This window comes from Chionomys nivalis, chromosome 6, assembly GCF_950005125.1.
Source record: "Chionomys nivalis chromosome 6, mChiNiv1.1, whole genome shotgun sequence".
Lineage (NCBI taxonomy): Eukaryota > Metazoa > Chordata > Mammalia > Rodentia > Cricetidae > Chionomys > Chionomys nivalis.
In genome coordinates, this window is record NC_080091.1 from 6,460,993 (window position 1) to 6,476,490 (window position 15,498).

Sequence of the window (15,498 nt, forward strand, 5' to 3'; positions counted from 1 at the left end):
GGGGTCTTAACTGGGACGGTTAAAAACACTTGCCACTCTTCCTTCCTGCTTGCAGCCTGAGTTCCTTCCTTTTCCGTCTCCCTCTCAAAGAGGCAGCTTCTGTCTCTCCCTTATCTCTCCCCTCCTCTTCTCTCTCTCTCTCTCTCTCTCTCTCTCTCTCTCTCTCTCTCTCTCTCTCTCTGTTCTTCTCTTCTCCCTTACCCCTCCGTAACCCACTAAATAAATATCCAACCTCATTCTGAAAAAAACAAAACAAAACCAAAAACACTTGCCACCAACCCCACAGACCCTAGATCCGTTCCCCAAACCACATGCTGGGGGCAGAGGACTGACTCCCACAAGTCCTTTTGCTGCTTTCGATGCCCTTCCTGCTCCCCCCATCAGCAGGTCCCGCATCGGTCCATGGGTCGTGTGTGTGTTTTGTGTGTTGAAGCATGTTTAACATGCTCACGGCAGCCCGAGGCTGAGGTTGCTCTCTATTTTGCATATTGAGTCAAAAATCTCTCAGGAGAGATGGTTCAGAGGTTGAGAGCACTGACTGTTCTTCCAGAGGTCCTGGGTTCAATTCCCAGCACCCACACGGCAGCTCACACCTGTCTGTAACAGTTCTGTTCTGCAAGGACTTGCATGCAGTGTACAGAAATACCCAGGCACAACACCATACACATGAAATAATAGAATTGAGACAAAAATCTCCAGCTTAAAGCCAGATCCTCGTGAGTTTGAGGCCAGCCTGGTCTAGAAGAGCTAGTTCCAGGACAGGAACCAAAAGCTGCGGAGAAACCCTGTCTCAAAAATCAAAAAAAAAAAAAACAAAAACAAAAAAAAAAAAACAAAAGCCAGATCCTGTTGGTCTAACCTCGGCATTTCCTCCAGAGTTCCACTATATAACCCCCCTCCTGTTGCCCTTTGTGGGTGCTGGGGCCTGCAGATCCACCCACCATGCCCCAGGCTGGTATTTTCTGTAGGTAAGTAAGCATGACGATCAGTGTGACCCATCAAGCTGATTGGATCTCGAACCCCTAGGGAGATGGCTCCTGTGTCCTCCTGGGAGGATTAGATTCATTATTAAGCCATTGAGGAGGACTCTGAGCAGTTCGTTCCCTGGGTGGGAATTGTGAACTGTGCAAAATGGAGAAAGCGAGCTGGGCGGTGGTGGCACACGCCTTTAATCCCAGCACTCGGGAGGCAGAGGCAGGCGGATCTCTGTGAGTTCGAGACCAGCCTGGTCTACAAGAGCTAGTTCCAGAACAGGCTCCAAAACCACAGAGTAACCCTGTCTCGAAAAACCAAAAAAATAAAAAAATAAGAAAAAAAAAGGAGAAAGCGCGCAGATTAAAAGCTCGCAGGCCTCGCCATTTCTAGGCGTGCACATGCTTCAGGCTCCCGCACCCTTGATTTCCCCAGGGAAGCTGTGCCGCGATCTGGGAGCTAAAAACGGTCTCCCTTAAGCTGTGTTTGTGTGTTTATTTATTTATTTATTTATTTATTTAGGTTTTCCAAGTCAGAGTCTCTCTGTGTAGCCCTGGCTGTCCTAGAACTCGCTCTGTAGACCAGCCTGGCCTTGAACTCACAGAGATCTGCCTGCCTCCGCCTCTCTAAGCTACTGCTTAAAGGGTGTATTTATGGTTGTGTGTATGTGTTCCACGCACACGCAGTGCCTGCAGAGAACAGAGAGAACATCATGTCCCCTGGAACTGTGAGCTCTGTGGGTTCTGGGATCTAAAGTCCTCTCGATGTCACTGCTCTTACCCCCAAGCCAGCTCCCCAGCCCCTGCTTTATCACAGCACTGTGAAAAGACACTAGAGATGATTCATTTAAGTTTTATTGTTTTTTTTTTTCCAGACAGGGTATGTAGCTCAGGCTACCCTTGCATGTTCCAGTTTGGGCCGCTTCTACTTAGCTAGCACTAGAACTGCGTGTGTGTGCCATCACACTCAGCTCAGGAAAAGAAAAAGCAGAAGGATCTGGAGTTCAAGGTCATCCACGGCTACGTGGCGAGGGTGAAGCTAGCCTGGGCTGCACGAACCGAAGAACGGAAAGAACTAAAATGAACAGGGCAAGGGCAAATGCACAGGGTCTGCACGGGGCCACATCGGAACAGAAGAGGGTGGTGTTAGGTTTCCATAGAAACAGCATCCCGGCAGCTTTGCGGCCCCGCCCACCAGCCTTTGACAGCCAATCACGGCCTCAGTGGGTGATGTTCGTGCGCAGAGCCGCGCGCATGCGCGCTCCCGACGCCCGCCTCCCGGCGCTCAGGCGCTTTCCCAGCGTGCCCCGAGCGCGCGGGCGGCGGGCGCCTTGGTACGGGAGCAGCGGCGAGGCGGCGGGCAGAGGCCGGGAGCTCCCGAGGAGACCGGGCGTCTGAGCTGAGCACCGGAGCAGGGCTGTGCGCGCGCAGCACGCCGCCATGAAGCCCCCCGCAGGTACCGGCCGCCCCTCGTCCCGATCCCGGGTCCGCACACCTCCCCCCGCGGGTAGAGCCCGTGGAGTCCCCGACCCCCTCATCTGCAAAATGAATGACCCCACTTCCCGTGACTTTATCCGCTTGGCAGACAGGATTTAAAAAGATTAAAACAACTTTCCTCGTGCTCGCTCCCTGCGCTCTAACTAGAGCGAGGGGAGGTGCCGTGCTTTCTGGAGGGCTGCGTGGAGACGGTGGCGTGGGAACCCGGGTGCCAGGGCCGTGGGCGTCTAGCATCTAGCGATGTCAGGGGACCTCCTCCAATTAGGTCCTTTTTCTTTTAAGGATTTTTTATGTGTGATTATGTGTCTATGTGTGGGTACGTGCACGTGTGTGCGGCACCCACGGAGTGGCCTTTCAGTGGTGCTGGGACCCGAACTCGGGTCCTCTGAAGAGCGGCACGCACGCACCCTTCACCTCTGAGCTCTTCTCCTACCCAAGCCTCTTAGCGCAGGGCACGAGGGTGCGTGTGCAGGCCCATCGGGAGACTCATCTTTCTCTCCTAGGCTCTGAGGAGGAGCCGCCAGGCCAGGATGGGGGCAGGGATTCCAGTGACAGGTGTAGACAGCGCAAAAAGTTGTTTTTTTTTTGTTTTTGTTTTTTTTTTTTTAAAAAAAGCATTATTTAGTCTGTTCGCGTGGTGAGTCGTTGCTCTCTTTCCACCTCGTGAGTCTGGGGTCCTCGGGGTTGGCCACAGGTGCCTTCAGCTGCTTCCATCTGGGTGTCCCCTGGATTTGCTTAATCCAGAAAACGGACCGGTCCAGCCGGTGTGGATTGCAAGACTAGCCGGGGCAACTTGGCAAGACCCTATCTTAAACAGTCCGGAGGGCCGGGGATGCGGTCAGCCGTGAGTGCCACGTCCTGGCTAACCCGCCTAGCAGCAGTGGGAAACGGCGCTGTGTGACTTGTGGCCCGGGTGTGTGGCAGCTCCTTTGCGTTCCAGTATCTGCACATAGTCCCCCAGTTGTGATCGCGGTAACAGGAATAATTAGAGGTGACCTAGAAGGCAGTAATCCAGATGCTTACAGAAAGATGTTGAAATCCTAGCTTCTCCAGAATTTTAGGGCTCTCTCCGCTCTCACAGCTGGCCCCGCCCCCACCCCTAAAGCCCTTTGCTTCTGTGTGCCTGCATAGGCGTGTGGAGGAGGGGTTGATATCAGTATTTTCCTCAGTAGCTGCCCACCATACTTATTTTTGCTTTTGAGGCAGTGTTTCTCACAATGGCGGCATGCGCCTTGAATTCCGGCACTCAGGAGGCGGAGACAGGTGGATCGCTGTGAATTTGAGCTCAGTCTGGTCTACAGAGCAAATTCCAAAACAGACTCCAATGCTACAGAGAAACCCTGTCTTGGGGGGGAGGCAAGGAAAAAGAGACAGGGTTTCTCTGTGTAGCTGGGGTTAAAGGTGTGCACCCCTATACCCATCCATGGTTTTGGATTTTGAGACAGGGTCTCTGTACCCCAGGCTGACCTCACACTTGATATGCAGCTGTGGATGACCCCAACTCTTTGTCCTCCTGCCTCAGCTTCCCAAGTATGGGATGGCAGTTGTGCCCCACTGCACACCAGGCAAGTGCTCTAACCCGCCATAGCTCCTGTCCCTAATTCTGTTTTTATTTGTGAGAAGCTTGGCTGTGCTATGGTCTCTCTTTGAGCCTCAAACATTGAACCGTCTCGCCTCAGCCTCTTGAGCGCTGAGAACAGGAACGCGGTCTACCTTGTGAAAACGCCGTTCTGGTGGGCCGGCTCCTTGCTTGTGCCTTCCCACCCCATCTCTTGAGAGCCAGCCCACCTTTGTTTTACGTGGTCCTGAATTACAGATGAATTATCACAGGACACAGAGCGCTGTGGCCCTGCCCAGCTGCCTCACGTCCTCACGATTGAACAAATGTTGGGGCTGTCGGGTTGGTGGGTGCTGGCAGCAACTGGTGTCCACTGCCCTGTTCCGGCACAGCACCTGCCATTGAGCCCTTCCCCTCCTGGTCATCCCAGTGCCGCCTGCCAGCCCCACTTCCACACCTTCGTTTGTCGGTGAGGCCTGATGTGGGCAGGAATGGCCTTAATTATATCTTGGCAACACTGGGGGGTGTAGAGGGCCACACCTAATCCAGAATGACTGGCTGCTAGATGACAGTGTGGCGCAACCATCGCGTGAACAGGGGACCCCTCAGGGCTGACCTCTCCAGACCTTGAGAGGGTGCAGCTGGCCAGAACCTGTGTGCTTACATTTCCAGGACATTTGCCTCAGCAGTAGAACCCCTACCTAGAATCCCAGTGAGAGGCTGGGGGCGTGGTCGGGGTGGAACCTCACCTAAAATCCCCAATGAGGGGCTGGGAGCGTGGCTAGGGTAAAGCCCCTGCACACAGTATCCCTCCACACATGAAGGTTTGGACCAGGGTTCTGTCCTTGGTCTGCACATGCTCCCTGCAGGGAGGAGGAAGGTGGGCTAGCTCTTCTGGCTAGAGACTTAGTGCTTCCCACAAGCCCCTGGGCCTCTTGCTTATGACCCCGCTGACCAGTCGTCCCCCTCTTCTCTTTCCTGCAGCCTGTGCGAGGGACGTCGTGGACGCGGTGTCCCCGTGCTCCAAGGTGAATTATCTGCGCTGGGACCTGAGTGCGCAGCAGATCCAGGCCCTGACCAAGGAGCTCATTGAGCAAACCAAGTGTGTGTATGACCGTGTGGGTGCCCAGGACTTCGAGGAGGTGTCCTATGAGAGCACACTGAAGGCCCTGGCTGATGTGGAGGTGACCTACACGGGTGAGCTCGGTGACGAGTGGGAGGCAATGGGGTGGCCTGCCACAGGGCGGGCGTGACAGGTAGACAGGTGGGTCAAGTCCTGCCTGAGCTGCCAAGCAGGCCTCATCTAAGTTTGTTTTCTTTCTTCTAAAATTTGTTTAGCCGGGCGGTGGTGGCGCACGCCTTTAATCCCAGCACTCGGGAGGCAGAGGCAGGCGGATTTCTGTGAGTTCGAGGCCAGCCTGGTCTACAAGAGCTAGTTCCAGGACAGGAACCAAAAGCTACGGAGAAACCCTGTCTCGAAAATCAAAAAAAAAAAAAAAAAAAAAAAAATTTGTTTATTTTTAGGCTGGGCTTTGTAGCACACACCCTTTAATCCCAGCATTTAGGAGTCAGACTCAGGTGAATCTCTGAGTTTGAGGCTAGCCTGGTCTACCTAGTCTAAAATCTGCAACAGTCTGGTCTACATAGAAAGACCCTAATAAACAGAAGCAGAAAAAAATACACAACAAAAATATTTTTATTTTTTGTTTATGGATATTGCCTGTGTGTGCGCGCGTGTGCACAAGCGGTACCCACTGAGACCAGAGGGGGGCATGGGTGCCCTGGAGCTAGAGTCACAGTTGTGAGCCACCATGTGGATGCTGGGAATCAAATCTGGGTTCTCTGCAGGAGCAGCGGCTGCACTGACTGCTGAGTCGCCTGCCTGTTTCTTTGTTTCCTTTCCTGAGACAGCGTCTTACAATGTAGCCAGTGTGTCCTCAAATTTGCGGTCCTCCTGCCTCAGCCCCTGCATGCATGGATGGCTAGTGTGTGTCCGTGTCCGTGTGTGTGTGTGTGTGTGTGTGGCACAGCTGTGTCCGTGCTCCTGTGTGTGTGTGTGTGTGTGTGTAGCACAGCTGTGCCAGTGCTCCTCTGTGTCTGTGTGTGTAGCACAGCTGTGCCAGTGCTCCTCTGTGTGTCCGTGTGTGTGTGTGTGTGTGTAGCACAGCTGTGCCAGTGCTCGTGTGTGTGTGTGTGTGTGTGTGTGTGTGGTACGGCTTGCATTCATCCACTCCTCTTCTCGTGGTCTGGATCTTTCCCAGGTTGTCGGACCTGGTGACAGACACATTATTCGCTTTCCTAGCTCACTGGCCCTTGTTTTATTTTGAGTCGACTTCTCCATGCCTCCCAGACTGTTCTAAGTCCTGGTTATCCTCCTGCCTCAGTGTGTCCTAGAGCAAACCTGCACATTCTCAGTGGGGCGTCTGCTTTTGTTTTCTGTCACTAAGCAGCATTCCTGATGCTGGGGGTTTATGGTCATCCACATGGAGGTTTTCACGTCTCAGACAACAGAGGCCCCTCAGAGCTGAGCCCTCACCGTCGGTGCGCATTTGGGCTGCTCACAGCACCCCTTTTCATGTCCCCACGTGGCACCCCGCCTCTACTCTTTGTCTCTAACGTGATGCTCGGTGTTCCTGTTTGGCAGACCCAGGATCCGAGGGCCACCGTGTCCTGGTCCCCCCATGTGGAAATGGGCAGGAAAGGCATGTTCAGGCCACGGAGGCCTCTGCCTAAGATCCAGCAGGGCTCTTCCTCCTGCATCCAGGTGTGGTCCAGATGGGCCTGCCACCAGCTTCCTGAGGCTCCCCCAGCTGGCTCTGGCCTTACCTACCCCTTAGATGCAGCTGGCTTCCTCTCCCTCACCTGCACCGGTGACCCTAGCCTCAGTTTCCCGTCATGCATCAAGTCGTGTCTTCCTCTGGTCAGGTGGGAATCACACGCAGTGGTGCCCCTTGGCACCCCTTCCCTTGGTCTGGCGTTGCTGTACCAGGCACTCTTTGATATCCCTGCTGGCCTGTCCAGCGCATCTTCCTTCCGCCCAGTGTGGTGGCTCTCGGCATGCTGAGGCAGGAGGAATACCACAAGTTCAGGCCTCACCTGGGCTGTAGCAAGACCTTGTTCAAGAACAAAGGACCAAGAGAGAAACAAGTGTGTCTGGGCTGTCCCTTGAACTCTGCGTGGAGGTCATGTCCTTTGTCCTCCCCTCTTAGGCCTCTTGGTCCTCCAGACCCTTCCCACCCCTGCGCATGTGCCGGGGCTCCAGTCGCTTAGTCCATGGGCAGCTAAAGTACTCGAGGGACCAGGCCCTCCTGCCCTGGCTGGTGTCAATCATTGCGAACTAGGACTCTGCATGACCTACGCATACAGGGCCATCACCGCCTGGAATGACCCTCCTTTCGCCAGAATGCTGTCCCTTTCCCGTCCCGCACACACATCCACTTTGTCTTGGGATGTTTCTTGTTGTGGAGTCCAGCACCCTGGAGTGTCAGGCTCACTCCGGCATGTGAGCGGGCTTGCGGGGTTTCCCTCCCTTTGTTGTGGGTCCTGCAGTGGCGCGTGCACAAGACCTGATAGACCTGTGCTCTTGTTCCTCTTGGCTTCACGCCTGGGCAGAGGACTGTGTCACAGGGCAAGCGTGTGTGACCCCACACTGGCTCCAGATTCAGGCATGCTCCTGCCTCAGCTCTGTGGTACTGGGATGGCAGGCAGAAGCACCAGCCCCGTGAGTGGGTAAGCCACGGAACCATTGTCCCGAGGCCGCGGGTGACTGCACTCCCTCTGTCTCCAGTGCCTCAGCCTGGCTGGCCTCTCATCCTGTCCCCATATCTCACTCTCAGTACAGAGGAACATTCTGGACTTCCCCCAGCACGTGTCCCCGTCCAAGGACATCCGCACAGCCAGCACAGAGGCTGACAAGAGGCTCTCGGAGTTCGATGTGGAGATGAGCATGAGGCAGGACGTGTACCAGAGGGTCGTGTGGCTGCAGGTATGTGGGGGGCAGCGGGGGTGCTGGCTCTTCACTGGTGTACGACTCGCCACTGCCCGTGGCAGCCTGTGCACACGAGTCCCGGCGTGCTGAGGCCTTTGCTGTGGTCGAGGGTGTCGGTGAAGGACTTACAACCATCACACAGCCGTAAATGTGAGGCAGGGCCCGGTGTGTGACCCTGGGTTGTCACTGCAGCATTGGCAGGCTGGGGCAGCATGTGCTCCAGGCTAGCCATGGCCACATGGGATACAACACGATGTTATGGCACATGCTTCTCACCCCAGCACTCAGTGGGCAGAGACCGAGTTCAAAGCCAGCCTTCGCTTCCTGAGATCCTGTCCACAGTGGGAAAACCTGCCTAGAACCCCCAATGAGGGGCTGGGGGCGTGGTCAGGGCGGACCCTCCTAGAGTCCTCCAGAGGGAGGCTGGGGCCCGGTTGTGAGTGAAGTGCCTGTCCTCCAAGGTCACATCCCACCACCAAAAGAAGAAAAAGAAGGTGCTGGCTCGGGTTCCCGCCACACCTGAGGCAGCCTGCGGTTGAGATTGGGGTTCCGTTGTGTTGGTAGATGGGGTGGTCTGTGCTGACTGGGAACTAGGGTCCTCCCTCTCTGTCTCTGAGAGCCTGGCTCTTTCCCGGGGACGCAGCATTCTTCTCTCCCACCGTCTGTGTCCCCGGGACTGAGCTCGGGCTTGACCACAATCTCCTCCTTTGCCCTTGGAGCCGGCTGTCTTGTGATCAGATTGTGGGAGTTTTTTAAATTCATTTTAAGATGTTTGGGTTTTTGATTGTGTATGTTTTCCTGTCTGTGTGGGTGTGCTCACGTGTGCTCTCCCCGTGGAGGCTGGAAGCGAGCTCTGTGTTTCCTGGGCTGTTGCCCAGGGTTTGACATGAGCTTCTGATGGGCTCTTCCAGGAGAAAGTCTCCAAGGATTCCCTGCGGCCAGAGGCAGCTCGCTACCTGGAGCGGCTGATCAAGCTGGGCCGGAGGAATGGACTCCACCTACCTCAGGACACACAGGAGGTGGGTTGCTCTCCAGAATGCACTCAGTCAAGGCCCTGCAGACATTGTCCCCGTCCTCTGGGGCCTGGCCTAGGGAAGCGTGTCTGTCTGTGCACAGCGCATGGCAGCTGCCTGCCCGTCTGCTCGGCTGGGCCTGGAGTGTCTCGTGGCTTACATCCAGACCCCACGTAGGCCACACGTGGTCCCCGACACCTGTCCCGGGAGTCTCTGTTGAGTAAGCTGTGCTGGGGTTTCTGGAGCCCTACTGCCCTTTTGCTGACAGCAGGGGACAGTCACAGCCTGCAGCCTTGATTGTTGTTCCTGTCCATTTGACAGCATGTCCCTGAGCTGGTTCCCATCCTAGACCTGGCTCTAGCAGACATAGATATAGCTCCGTCCCCTCGGCCAGAGCTCAGGCTGCAGGCTGACAGCTCGGAGGCCTAGAGTGTGGCAGAGGCGTGGCAGCGCCTCCTGTCCTTTGCTTGGTGGTTGTAGGAGGGGTGGCCTGGAGGTCTGGCGAGGCTGGTGCCCCCTCCCCCCATTGCCGTGTGGGGGCGGCCTGGAGGTCCGGTGGAGGCCAGCCTTCCCCTCACTGCTCTCTGCAGAAGATCAAAGAGATCAAGAAGAAGCTGAGCCTGCTGTGCATCGACTTCAACAAGAACCTGAATGAGGACACCACCTTCCTGCCCTTCACACGCGAGGAGCTGGGTGAGTGTGCTGTGCGGGAGGGTGTCCTCACAGCTGCCAAGGACACTGGGGACATCCTTGGGAGGTAAGAACTGGGTTCTGCTGGCCCAGATCCTGTCCACAGAAGGAGCCCTGAGCTGGGCGGCAGCTGGGGCCCTCCTAGCCTGGCACTGTTAACGGTTCTCCTGGGCCCCCCAAGCCCCTGCCACACAGAGTGGGGTTCAGCTCAGGATAAGGGATGGTGAATCTCTGCCCAGGCCTGGAACCTTGGTGGATTAGCACCTTCATGTGGTCTCTGGGCTTTCGCCCTGCGGCTGTGATGCCCCTGCCTCTCTGGTGCCCCCATCGTCTTTGGTGTCTGAGGTCCCCAGGCACCTCCCCGGCATCTTACATGCCTGAGATGGTGGCCCAGTGTTCCCCACCACTCTTCAGTTCTCCCACACACAGGGTCAGGGTTGAGTATCCTCACTGCATCCACAGGCGGCCTTCCCGAGGACTTCCTGAACTCGCTGGAGAAGACGGAAGATGGCAAGCTAAAGGTCACTCTCAAGTACCCGCATTACTTCCCGCTGCTGAAGAAGTGCCATGTGCCTGAGACACGGCGCCTGGTGGAGGAGGCCTTCAACTGCCGCTGCAAGGAGGTGGGGCTGCAGCTGTGCCGCGGCACTCACGGCCCCCCCAGGCACCCTGCTGCAGGCTGTCCCTCTGCAGCTGCCCATGGGGCCCTGTGCTCGGGCGCTCACTGTCACGAGGACACCTGGTAGCCCTGGTGTGGGTGTGGGCGTCTGCACTTAGCTCTTGAGCAGGTGAGGGGTCTGAGCTGCAGGGGGACAGAGCAGGGAATGGAGGTAACTTGTCACTTCCGTGGGCTTTAGGGTGACTGCAGCCTGGGTGCCTCACCTCCCGTGGCTACAGTTTGAGGTGGGCACCTGACTTTTGTGGACGGCAGACGCACTGTCCGTGAACTGTGGGCCGTGGATTGGGGAGGGACTTTTACCTTCGTCCTCGGGGCTCCTCACCCCTGAACTCCCGAGGGCTCTCGTATGTGGCTGGTGCTGCCTCCAGCAGGCCTGCTGTCCACCCTCCCGGGCAGTCCGTCCTCCCCAGGCACAGTCCCCGCTGTCTGTTGTGCCATCTCTGTGGCAGGTCCGCTTTCTGTGCGATCAGGTTTGTGGCGCCTCTCTCTGCACCGTGGTCCTGTCCGGGTGGTGCAGAGGTCTCTGCGCCGTGGTCCTGTCCGGGTGGTGCAGAGGTCTCTGCGCCGTGGTCCTGTCCGGGTGGTGCAGAGGTCTCTGCGCCGTGGTCCTGTCCGGGTGGTGCAGAGGTCTCTGCGCCGTGGTCCTGTCCGGGTGGTGCAGAGGTCTCTGCGCCGTGGTCCTGTCCGGGTGGTGCAGAGGTCTCTGCGCCGTGGTCCTGTCCGGGTGGTGCAGAGGTCTCTGCGCCGTGGTCCTGTCCGGGTGGTGCAGAGGTCTCTGCGCCGTGGTCCTGTCCGGGTGGTGCAGAGGTCTCTGCGCCGTGGTCCTGTCCGGGTGGTGCAGAGGTCTCTGCGCCGTGGTCCTGTCCGGGTGGTGCAGAGGTCTCTGCGCCGTGGTCCTGTCCGGGTGGTGCAGAGGTGGATCCGCCTGCTGTCTGCGTCCCTGCAGGAGAACTGCGCCATCCTAAAGGAGCTGGTGTCCTTGCGGGCACAGAAGTCCAGCCTCCTGGGGTTCCGTACACATGCCGACTACATCCTGGAGATGAATATGGCCAAGACCAGCCAAACAGTAGCCACCTTCCTAGGTAGTGCCCTTCCTGCCTTGGCCATGGACTCCCATCCCATACACACACACTCACACTCTCGTGGCTCCTGGGCTCTGGGTGACCGTGGTGCCCCTGCAGATGAGCTGGCGCAGAAGCTGAAGCCGCTGGGCGAGCAGGAGCGCACAGTGATCCTGGAGCTGAAGGAGGCGGAGTGCACCAAGCGGGGGCTGCCGTTCGACGGGCGCATCCACGCGTGGGACATGCGCTATTACATGAACCAGGTGGAGGAGACCCGCTACCGCGTGGACCAGAACCTACTGAAGGAGTACTTCCCTATGCAAGTGGTCACGCGTGGGCTGCTGGCCATCTACCAGGAGCTGCTGGGACTGATCTTCACGCTGGAGGAGGGGGCCGCTGCCTGGCACGAAGACGTGCAGCTCTACTCGGTGCGCGATGCTGCCTCTAGAGAGGAGATTGGCAGGTTCTACCTCGACCTGTACCCCAGGTGCGCTCGGGTCCCGCAGGGCGCTCGGGTCCCGCAGGGCACCCGGGTCACTGTTGCTCTGCTGTCTGCAAGGGGGTAGAGGAGGAGGAAGCCCGGGGCGGCGTGGAGCTCCTGCTGTGGGAAGTCCTGCCCCACAAATCAGTAGCCACTGATGTCGATACCAGCTCTGGCTGTCTGGGTGTCTCTTGTCTCTGTCCTGACCTCACCTTATCATCAGGGAAGGGAAGTACGGCCACGCGGCCTGCTTCGGCCTACAGCCCGGCTGCCTGCGGCAGGATGGTAGCCGGCAGCTGGCCATCGCGGCCATGGTGGCCAACTTCACCAAGCCGACCCCTGACACGCCTTCCCTGCTGCAGCACGACGAAGTGGAGACGTACTTCCATGAGTTCGGCCATGTCATGCACCAGCTCTGCTCCCAGGTGAGTGACGTGGGGCGCCTGGGGCTCAGTGCAAGGCTGGGCCAGTGCCATGGACAGGCGCATTCACCCCTCCTGGCACGGGCTAGCCTTTGGCCTTCCGCTCTGCGGAAGTTGATTTTACATTTGCTGCTTTTGTGGGGCCGGGGGCTGTGTGCACGCATGGCAGAGGACAGTTGCTCCTTTACCTGCTGTGCCGTCACTGGCCCACCTCTCCCTCCCGCCCTGTCTGGTGTGATGGTGGCCTGCAATAGTCCCGCGCCCACCCTCATGTCTGAGATGGCTTTGGGTGTGCGGCTGCAAGGACTGGAGGCATGGGCGGAGCCAGGACCTCTTGAGTCTTAGCGTGAGGTCTAGGGACCAGAAGACATGAGCGGCACAGTCTCTGGCCTCAGTGGCTGGTGGCGTCTGGTGTGCAGGAGCCTGTGGAGCCAGCAGCTGCTGGACAGCCCAGGGGCTGAGGCTTTTCCCGCTTGTGCCCTGTGTAGGCGGAGTTCGCCATGTTCAGTGGGACCCATGTGGAGCGTGACTTCGTGGAGGCGCCGTCGCAGATGCTGGAGAACTGGGTGTGGGAGAAGGAGCCGCTGATGCGCATGTCTCAGCACTACCGGACAGGCAGCGCGGCTCCCCAGGAGCTGCTCGAGAAGCTCATCAGGTCCCGCCAGGCCAACGCAGGCCTCTTCAACCTGCGGCAGATTGTCCTCGCCAAGGTGGACCAGGCCCTGCACACACAGACAGACGCCGACCCGGCTGAGGAGTATGCCCGGCTCTGCCGGGAGATCCTCGGGGTGCCAGCCACACCAGGTAACTACAGGGGGCTGCCTGACTCCACCTGAGGCCTTAACCCATGCTCACAGCCTAGCACCTGCCACGGGCATCACCCCAGGGGCTGCACAACCTCAGAGCATCTGGGACATGTCACCAGAGGCCCCACACTGTCTCTGCCCAGTCTGTCCTTCCCCAGGGGTGGACACTACAGCCTGCACCTCACTGTGTCTGTCCAGGGACCAACATGCCAGCCACCTTTGGCCACCTGGCTGGCGGCTATGACGCACAGTACTACGGCTATCTGTGGAGTGAGGTGTACTCCATGGACATGTTCCACACGCGCTTCAAACAAGAGGGCGTGCTGAGCCCCAAGGTGAGTCCCAGGGCACTGTCCTCGGCTACCTGTGGTGGGAGCCAAGGATGGGCCCCGGCTGCAGGCAGTTCCCAGCTAGGCAACCCCTGGGGTCTGCCTCTGCACATGCGCTCAGCCACTGAGCCTCAGCCTACAGAGCTTCCCCTTGGCATAGGGAACCCCAATGCCAGCCCCACCCCCTCTGACCCTAATCTCCTTTGCCCCCAGGTCGGCATGGATTACCGGACCAACATCCTGAGGCCGGGGGGCTCTGAGGATGCCAGCACCATGCTGAAGCGGTTCCTAGGCCGTGACCCTAAGCAGGATGCCTTTCTCCTGAGCAAGGGCCTGCAGGTGGAAGGCAGCGAGCCGCCTGCCTGCTGACCGCAAACCAGCCCGCTGCCCTGTGCCTTAGCCTAGCCCAGGCAGGGCGGCCTCAGCAGCTCACGGTCCCCCTGTCCTCAGGGCCTGGCCTCAGGCTGCCCTGTGGCCTCCTCCTTGCACTAGCCCCTCCCCGGTACCTGGTGTTGTACATGGTTCTCTGGTGCAGCCATTAAACTTCACACAGGGCCCCTGCCTGCTCCTCCCTCCGCTGCTCTGCCGCAGGCTCCGCCTGCCACATCCCAGGGCTCAGCTGTGACATTCTTGGGTCACATTACAGTCCAGGTATCTGAGGGTGCTAAGGGACAGTGCCAGGGTCACTCAGGGTCATTGTGTCTGTTCTCAACAACCAGCTTCTGGCTGGACCTTTCTAGGGCAGGTGGGGTGAAGACGGAGAGGGCTCTGCCACCTGCTGGCTGTATGCAGTATTGCAACCTCTAGCCACCATTAAATCTGCATTTAAAGAAAAGGACAGGGCCTGGTGTAGCCCAGGCTGGCCTCCTCCGATTGTGAGCACACAACTGGAAAGCTACTAGCCATGGCAAAAGGGAGCCAGTGAGATTAAAACCCCAATCCTCAGTTCACACAAGATGCCATGTTAGTCACATGTCCCTGCTGTCCGAAGACACGGAGCCACCCTTTTCAGACAGTGACACAGCCGGTGGCTCACACACACACAGGCCTACTGGCCTGAGTTAATCCCCAGCACTGTGTGAACGGCTGTGTGGGATGTCCTCGTTAGAACACTGGCTGCTCTTGCGGGGTACCCCGGTTAGATTTCCAGCACCCACACGATGGCTCATGACCACCTATAACCCCAGGTCAGGGGGGACTTAGTGCCCTCTTCTGGCCTCCAAGGGCGCTGTTCTTGCGTGTCTCCATGCAGGGGGTGGGGAAGGAGAGCTGGACAAGTTGCTCACTGGTTAGAGCACTCACTACGTTTGCAGACAAGCTCAGGACTCGGAAGCCCCCAGCAGCCCAGAACCTCCTCTTGCTGCAGCTCACCTCACCCCCACGGCACATAAAGACTGAAAGAAGGGATGGCTGCCACTTTCAGATAGGGTTAGATGCAGATCGTGGGGCATGTCCAAGGGGATGAGGTACCGCAGACAGCAAGCTGGGTGGACTCAGCAGATGTACCCCAAAAGGAAAAGTGCATGGGGTGCAGGGCTGCGTGTTCCACCCCAGCATCCATGTGTGGGGCTAGCCCAGGCCCCTGTCCCTGTCCAGACCCCTTTTCCTTTCTCCCTTGACTGAGGGTCTCGGGCTTTGTCTGATGCTTGCCCTTCCGTTAGACTGGTTGGTCCAGGCACCTCAGGCGCCCCCTCTCCCTGCCCACGCTGGCCTTGAACTCACAGTGATCCTCCTGCCCCTGAGTGCTGACTGTCTTTTCAGTGACCGTCACATCCCTGGCTGTTAGAAAGTCCACAGCACCAGACGCCTCAGCTATTCTAACGCTGGGTTGGCTCATTGCATGCTCCAGCTTCCTCACCGTAAACAGGGCAGAATGGGATCCAGGGCTAGGTGGGCGCTGGGAGATGGCTGGAGGCTCTGCTCTGCCGGCCTCCCTGCCGCTCTCCAAGGTGCTGAACTCACCTAGGTCTAGGAGGCCGGTCAAGCCCCATGTTAGGCTGCCT

The 15,498-nt window shown here is 58.0% G+C and overlaps 1 protein-coding gene across 1 annotated transcript; it reads left to right on the plus strand.

Moving 5' to 3' along the window:
• Nucleotides 1-2,249: 2,249 nt before the first annotated feature.
• LOC130876277 (thimet oligopeptidase) lies at nt 2,250-14,209 on the plus strand. The gene is made up of 12 exons (XM_057772773.1): nt 2,250-2,427; nt 5,011-5,223; nt 7,863-8,011; nt 8,926-9,033; nt 9,618-9,720; nt 10,180-10,340; nt 11,343-11,478; nt 11,578-11,944; nt 12,162-12,363; nt 12,849-13,164; nt 13,365-13,501; nt 13,709-14,209. Exons 1-12 carry the CDS (start codon nt 2,412-2,414, stop codon nt 13,862-13,864), a joined length of 2,064 nt encoding a protein of 687 aa, XP_057628756.1. The 5' UTR covers nt 2,250-2,411; the 3' UTR covers nt 13,865-14,209.
• Nucleotides 14,210-15,498: the final 1,289 nt, after the last annotated feature.